Source organism: Cyanistes caeruleus, chromosome 30, assembly GCF_971803275.1.
Source record: "Cyanistes caeruleus chromosome 30, bCyaCae1.hap1.1, whole genome shotgun sequence".
In the NCBI taxonomy this organism is placed as follows: Eukaryota; Metazoa; Chordata; class Aves; order Passeriformes; family Paridae; genus Cyanistes; species Cyanistes caeruleus.
In genome coordinates, this window is record NC_141730.1 from 1,705,756 (window position 1) to 1,713,623 (window position 7,868).

The window sequence follows — 7,868 nt, forward strand, 5'->3', positions numbered from 1 at the left end:
TATTTTCTATATATCTAGAGTATTTCTTTGTTTCTAGAATATTTTCTATATTTCTAGGGTATTTCTTTATTTCTAGAGTATTTTCTTTATTTCTAGAATATTTTCTATATTTCTAGTGTATTTTCTGTATTTCTAGAGTATTTTCTATATTTCTACAATATTTTCTACATTTCTAGTGTATTTTCTATATTTCTAGAATATTTTCTATATTTTTAAAATATTTTCTATATTTCTAGGGTATTTCTTTATTTCTAGAATATTTTCTATATTCTAGTGTATTTTCTATATTCTAGTGTATTTTCTATATTTCTAGTGTATTTTCTGTATTTCTAGAGTAGTTTCTATATTTCTAGTATATTTTCTATATTTTTTTCTATATTTCCAGGGTATTTTCTATATTTCCAGGGTATTTTCTATATTTCCAGGGTATTTTCTATATTTCTAGGGTTTGTTCTATAGAATCATAAGAGGCTGGAACCACGCAGAGAAAAACAACACAGCTGGAAAATGTTCACATTTCAACAATTTAGCACCAGACTCACAGAATTTTTAGGTTTTGCACCACTTAAATGCCACGAACCAACTCTTTTTTCCCACACAAAGGAAACATATCCCAAATTTACAAGCACACCATGAACTTCCCTCCTTCAGCACTCCCAGGCTGAACATCCCCACCACAGATTGACACCTCCAATGCAAAGGTTTGTATTAAAAATTATATATATTGTGTCAAATAAAACAAACGTTCTGTGTACAAATTTATACGTGACAAAAAATAAAACTCTTTGAATAACACTGTGTAAAAAAGAAAAAAAAAAACAAACAAAAAGTGCTGGCTGCTGTTCTGCTCTACGAGTTCTAGAAGCAACAGGCTCACCAAAGGCATTAGTAAACACCTAAACTGCACTGCAGGACTCAGGTAAGGCACAGAATTCAGTTTTTTAGGGGTGGAAATATTCCTGTGCAGCGTTCAGCACCTCTGCCAGGCTCCTTTAGCTGAGAGCTGATGGAGATTTTAAGGAAAAACACTGGAAAATGCATCATCACCGTCAGGCCCTGGCTCTGAAACACCTGAGCAGCCCCAAAAATGCTTTGGAGCCACTTTTTATCTCATTCCTCCTCCTCTTCCTCGGTCTTTGGCCAGGTGGAGATTTTATCTGAGGTTTAGACAGCTTTTAATCCAACAATGAGAAATCAGTGAAGGGACACACGTGGCTGCTCACACAGGAACGTGGAAGAGTCTGAAATTCTCAACAATCTCAATTCTCAGCCTTTTCCAAGCCCATTTTGGGATTCTGTGATTGCTGCCAGAGCAGAGTAGCACTGGGAGGAGATGAGAAATGGAAACCAGCTTAAATGTTCAGCTCATCACAAAGCAAATGTAAAATGCAGCTTCTCTTTTGTTTAAATTTTCCACAAGGAAAATATTCTTCAAAGCAACAGGCACAGGATTTCCAGTTCTATCTTAGGTAATAAGGAGGTTTCTTTACATATATATATATATATATATTTTATCCTCAGTTCCTTAACCAATCTTTTTACACCTGGGTTTTCAGCGTCCTGTGCAGCACAGACTGACAGGAAGATCACTGAAGTCTCATCAGCTCTTTCACACTGAAGGGTTCCAGGCACTTGGTTCAGAGAAACTGCTTTTAACCATGTCTGAGTCACCCAGCTGTGATTTGTCCTGTTGTTAAACAGCAAAATCCAGAGGAGCACCAGGCACCTGGTCCCAAAACTGCTGTAAAATCGATCAGCTGGAGGGCAAGGAGTCCATCCATGTGTGGAGGATCGGCCTCACAAGTGAATTGTTCTTTATGAGCATCAGGAAGTGCCCCAGCCCTGCCTGGATCACCTGCACAGGTGAGGTCAGCGAGGGGAGGAGCTGCTGGGCCTGGGTTTCCCTGCTCTGCTCCAGGGAGAGCCTCAGCAGGGTCAGGGAACGCCAGCTCTGGGCACAGAACCTCAGGATCAGCCGTTTTCTCTGCAAAACAACTCCCACAGAACAGCTGGCAATGACTGCCAGAGACTCACACTGCCCAAAGTCACTGCTGCCCTTAGGATGACACAAACCTGCCTGAACAAGCCAGTGCTCCATTCCCCAGGGTTTGCAACAAGCCAGGGAGCTCCAAGCTGTGATTTCCCAGCACATCACGCTCCATGTGCACCTTCAGTGCTGTCTGCAGCAGGAAAATCCCACAGGTTCCTGCACTGCTGCCAAGTCACAGCTGCCACAGGAACCTTTATGACAAAGGGGGATGGAATTTGGAAGGGGCTGCTCAGGAGGTGGTGGAGTCACTGTCCCTGGAGGCATTTAAAGGACTGGACATGGCACTGAGTGCTCTGCTCTGGGTGGTGCTGGGTCACAGGTTGGACTCAATGATCCCAGAGGTGATCTGGGAATGATTTCTGTGATTCTGCCTCGTTTACATCCCACCTACAGCACTGCTGGTGAACTGATCACTTGGGATGAACTTGCACACAAGCATTCCACGGCGATTTTCCTGGAAAGAAATCTGTTCCACGAGGGCACAAGTCCAGCCCAGCTCTGCTCAGTGACCTCCAAGGCCAGGACACTTTGTGAACTCCTGTCCAACCCCTCGCACTGTGGGTTGTTGTTATGGAGAGCAGCAAAATCCTCCTGTGCAAACAACATGGATTCAGAGAGGTCCAACTCCAGCTTTGCACAGTTCCAGGGCGCTGTGACCAAGGACAAACACTCCAAAGTGCAGGGCCACGAACCCATCGGCCTTGGTGGCCAACAAGTGCTGGGTCCAGTAAAAAAATGACAACAAACAAAGTACAACTGTCACTGGGTGTGAAGTTCAACACCCAGAATCAAGGCAACACATCTCTAAACAAAAACAACTGGCAGAGCTACGCATTCCCTCGCAAAGTCCCTCGGGTGTCACACATCCTGTCAGCCTTGTCACCGAGCTGCTTTGGTTACAAAAGGTCACAGCTTTTGTCCTGTTTTGCAGAAAAATTTTCTGTTCAAGTGACAGAATCCTTCTTCCTCCTAAAGGGGGACTTGAGTCTTTTCCAGACGCTGCTTTTGGGCTTGGATTTCTTCTCCATGGCCATGACAGCCTCCTTCTCCTTCCTGCGGATCTCGCGCACCAGCGCGTGGAACACATCATCAATGTAGTAGCGGAAGGCGGCCGACGTCTCAAAGAAGGGGCAGTTGAACTCCCGAGCCAAGGCAGAGCCCTCCTCTTTGGACACCTGGAAAATGAGTGCACACCCTGGTCAGGGAGGCCAAACCCCAGGAGTTCATTCCTTTGTCTGGCCCTGCTTTGCTCACTTGGACACCCCAAGCCCCAGGACAGGTCATTTCCACCCAGCTCCAAAGGTTTCTCTGCAAATCTGCTTTCACTCATCACTTCTCTGCCAATGCAAGAGACTCTCTGGACATTTACAAAAAATAAACTTCAAAGAATATTCCTTTTTTTGACCTAAGCCTACAAGCTGACACGAGCTGTCCTCAGCCCTGGTAGTTTGGTGAGTTAAGGAAGTTTCCTTCTCCTTGTCAAAAGCTGCTGTGTTTGTCAAATTACTTTCCAGACCCAGAAAAAAACCTTTCTAAAGCTTTCTTGCTCCAAGCCCTATCCAACCTGGCCTTGAACACTCCAGGGATGGGGCAGACACAAATTCTCTGGGCATCCTGTGCCAGGGCCTCCCCACCCTCACAGGGAGGAATTTCTTCCAAATATCTCATCTAAACATCCTCCTGTCAGTGTGAAGCCATTCTCCTTCATCATGTCACTCCATCCCTTGGGAATTGTCTCTCCCCGTGTTCCTTGTAGCTCCTTCAGGTCCTGGAAGGACACCCCAAAACCTTCTCTTCTCCAGGCTCAACATTTTGAGCTCCTTCAGCCTTTCCTCCCAGCAGAGCTGCTCCATCCCTCTGATGCCTCCTCTGGACTCTCTCCAGCAGCTCCAGGTCCTTCCCGTGCTGGGCCCAGGGCTGGGGCAGCTCTGCAGGTGGGGTCTCACCTGAGTGGGGCAGAGGGGCAGAATCCCCCTGTTCCTGCTGCCCCAGGGCATGGTGTGCTCTGTGTGCCAGCACATGGCCAAGGCATGTCCAGGCTCACATCTACCAGCAAATCAGGAATTACAAACAAATCAAAGCCCAGCTGAACTTGAAGACTTCATTTCTGTGACGGCTACAGGCAGCTGCTTTTCACCACATCCCGTGAGAAACCCGCTCTCATCATGGAGACAAAACACGAAGAAAGGGACAAACCCCTCTGCTTTCACTGCATTTTCCAGCAGGAACAGCTCCCAACAGAGGGCTCCCCGTGGTCTTTACCTGGCGCAGCTGGGTGAGGTCGGACTTGTTGCCCACCAGCACCACGGGGGTGTCGTCAGTGCGGCGCACGCGGTAAATGAGCTGCTTGAACTCGCGCACCTCGTGGAAGCTGCGCCGGTCGGTGATGGAGTAGCAGATGATGAAACCCTCGCCAGCCCTCATGTACTGGTCCCTCATGGCTGTGAACTCGGCCTGCAAACAGACCGTGGCATTTTAGCTCCACAAATGTAACAACATCCTGCTTTTCTCGCCACCTGAAACCCAGACCTGGCTGTGCAAACAACAGCAGCCCCAGCCCACAAGCCAGGAGCTGTTTGGGATGTCCCTCGAGACAGAAACCCCACTGAGATGTGATTTACCAGCCCACAGGTGCTGCTGGTTCACTGGGGGGGAAGCAGTGCCACAGCTCCAGTCAGGCACATGAAGCTCCTGAGGAGTGACACAGCTCAGACCCCCCGGTTTGGAAGAAGAGAGCGATTCTTTACGCAGGATTTCTGTCCCCCACACCTGATCATTACAGGATGCCTCACGTGCTCTCCATTCAGCTGGGATTACTCACATACCTGTCCTGCTGTGTCCAAAATATCCAGGTTGGCAGGTTCATCATCGATGCGTATCCGGATTTTATAGGCATCCTCTGCGGATTCCCAGGACATCAGAAAGATTGGGATACAAGCACAACACTCATCAGCCATCTGCTCACAAACAGAATGCTACACCTCAACCGCCCACCCTGGCTGGAGCACTGGACTACCTCAGTCTGAGCTTTGTTTCACTTAAACTACGTTAAATTTCTAATTGTTCTAGTGTGATTTAACATTTCATGTGCAAAAATCATGTGCTGTTCCTGAGCCCACAGCCCAGAAATTCATTTTGGTCACCTTGGTGGGAAACACAGAGGAATAATGTTTTGTTTTTCTCAAAGCCAGAAAAGATCTGTGATCTTTTTTTGAACTGGTCACCAACAACTGCTGATTTCTTAGAAGACATAATAATACATACCAATAAAATATGGAAAACATTATATACGTGCTATCTATTATATATGTAAATGTAATTATACATGTAAATATTACTTATTCTAAACACCATAGGAAAACAATCTGTACAAGTATGTAAGTACACAAATATCCTGTCCCTCTCAGTCAGTACTCCCACACTTCAAGAACCCATTCTCATCAAGAATTTGGCTTTTTTCCCCCCCACTTTTCCTTCCACTGGGTAACTGGAGATGCTGCCAAAGTTCTACAGCACCAGAGTGAGCTGTTGAGCATTTTCATCCCTCTCCATTTCTCAAACACTGAGAACAATTTGGCCTGACAAGTGAACAGCAAAGAGCTGATCACAGCAGAGAGTCTGGATTTTGTGAACAGACAACTAAAAATGGCTTAGCAGCAGTTTCAATCCCTGTCTGCCAACACACAGACAGAGACAGGGCATGCCCTGAACGGATGGATGGAAAACGATCAAAGAGCTGAAACTCAGGATTCACATCCCACTCTCAGAACTCCCAAATCACAGAAACACAGAGAGGCTCAGGTTGGAAGGGACCACAGCAGATCACCTGCAGGGCCATCCCAGAGCACAGGGCACGGGATTGAGGCCAGGTGGGTCTGGGATATCCCCAGCCAGGAGGATCCACAGCCTCTCTGGGCTCTGCTCAGGGCTGGGCACTGCCCAGGGCACAAGTTCTGCCTCCTGTGCAGGGCAGATCCTGGGTTCAGCCCCTGCCCGTGGCTCTGGTGCCACTGCTGGGCCTGGAGCAGAGCCTGGGCCTGCTCTGCCCCTCCTGCACCCAGGGACGCCCAGGGACATCCAGGGACAGCCAGGGACAGCCAGAACTGAGGCCCCTCTCAGCTGGGACTCCTCTCCAGGCTGAGCAGCCCCAGCTCCCTCAGCCTTTCCTGGGCAGGGACCCTCCGGGAGCTCCTGTCCCTGCTGTGCTGAGGATCCAGAGCTGGACACAGCACTCCAGAGGTGTCTCCAGGGCTGGGCAGAGGGGCAGCATCACTCCCTGACCTGCTGGGAATGCTCATCTTGATGAGTGATCAAAGATCAATCTACAGCCAGATTTAGAGATATCTTTGAATGGAACACTTTACAGCAATGGGCTGTAACAGCTTGAGCTGCCAAGGGAATGAACAAAGAGAAAAAAGATTTTCCTCACCAATGGTGGGATCGTGGTCCTCTGGGAACCGGTGACTGATGAATTGCATGGTCATGGCTGCAAGCAGAAATCAGGCAACAAATGAGCAGCTCTGCTCCCAACTCCCCATGTCACACTGCCACCCCTCAGCCGCGGCACAAACCCAAAGCCGGGGACGGGGGCTGCCATCGGCCCAGGGATGCTCCGCCCGTGCCCTCAGGCGGGACGAGCTCCAGGGACGCGGCCGGAGGCGGAAGGCGATAACCGGGACATCCCGGGAGGGGTCGAGACAGCCCGGCGGGGACACCCCGGGATGGGCCGGGACACCTCGGGAGGAGCCGCGATGTCCCGGGAGGGGCCGGGACAGCCCGGCGGGGACACCCCGGGAGGGTCGGGGAGGGGTCGGGACATCTCGGGAGGGGCTCAGGACAAGGGTTTGCTCAGGGAACGCGGCTCCCCCCGGCCGCTGCCGAGCCGCGCCCCTCGGGCCGAGCCCCCCGCGCTGCCAGCGCCGTTCCCCGGGCCGGGCCCCCGCGGCGGCCGGCGGGTCCCGGGGCCGGAGGCGGCCGCAGCCCCGCACTCACCGCTCTTGCCGACGCCTCCCGCGCCCAGCATCACCAGTTTGTACTCGCGGGACTGTCCCGGGGCTCCGCCGCCCCCCGGGCGGGCTCCGGGATCCATCGCCACCCCCTCGCCGCTGCCGCGGCCCCGCTCCCAGCGACACCGAAATGGCGGCGGCTCCTCCGCCACAGCGCCCGCCCGGGCCCGCCCCGGCCTGAGCGCAGCGGGCGGGGCCCGACGGCGGCTCGGTGGAGACACAGGGGCATGGCGGGGACCCTGAGGGGACATAACGGGGACATGGCGGGGAACCTGAGGGGACACTGCGGGGACATGGCGGGGACCCTGAGGGGACACTGCGGGGACATGGCGAAGACCCTGAGGGGACACTGCGGGGACCCTGAGGGGACATAACGGGGACATGGCGGGGACCCTCAGGGGACAGTGCGGGGACCCTGAGGGGGCAACGGGGACATGGCAGGGACCCTGAGGGGACACTGCGGGGGACATGGCGGGGACCCTGAGGGAACACGGCACTGCCCGCTCCCACCTGGAGCATCCCCGGACCCGCACCCCCTCAGCCCCGGGACTCCCCTCCTGGATCTCGGGGCTTCTGTCATCCGGACCCTCTCCCATCCCCAGGACCCTCCCCAAGGCCAGACCCTCTCTCCAGCCCGAACCCCCCTCCCAGCCCTGCAGCTCCTGCACCCCCGACCCTCGGGGTCCCCCCATCCCTGGACCCCCAAGGGCTCCACCAGCCCCAGGACCTCCCCACAGCTCCCCCAGCCTCACATCCCCCCAACCCCTACCACGGCCTGTGGCTCCAAACCTCACACATAGCAGCAGCAGGAA

General features: G+C 52.2%; 1 protein-coding gene across 1 annotated transcript; it reads right to left on the reverse strand.

Moving 5' to 3' along the window:
* Positions 1-702: 702 nt before the first annotated feature.
* RIT1 (Ras like without CAAX 1) lies at positions 703-7,234 on the reverse strand. Its single transcript, XM_086866366.1, has 5 exons — positions 7,043-7,234; positions 6,480-6,536; positions 4,876-4,949; positions 4,313-4,504; positions 703-3,225 (listed from the first exon to the last, which is right to left on the reverse strand). The coding sequence occupies exons 1-5, from the start codon at positions 7,137-7,139 to the stop codon at positions 2,995-2,997; spliced, it is 651 nt and encodes a 216-aa protein (XP_086722492.1). The 5' UTR covers positions 7,140-7,234; the 3' UTR covers positions 703-2,994.
* Positions 7,235-7,868: the final 634 nt, after the last annotated feature.

Bases quoted from the DNA above. Each gene is read 5' to 3' on its own strand.
- RIT1 (XM_086866366.1), bottom strand. From the start codon at position 7,139: ATGGATCCCGGAGCCCGCCCGGGGGGCGGCGGAGCCCCGGGACAGTCC. The intron at 6,537-7,042 runs GTGAGTGCGGGG...TTCTGCTTGCAG, and splicing joins GGGAGGCGTCGGCAAGAGCG to CCATGACCATGCAATTCATC. The intron at 3,226-4,312 runs GTAAAGACCACG...CTCATTTTCCAG, and splicing joins ACCTCACCCAGCTGCGCCAG to GTGTCCAAAGAGGAGGGCTC.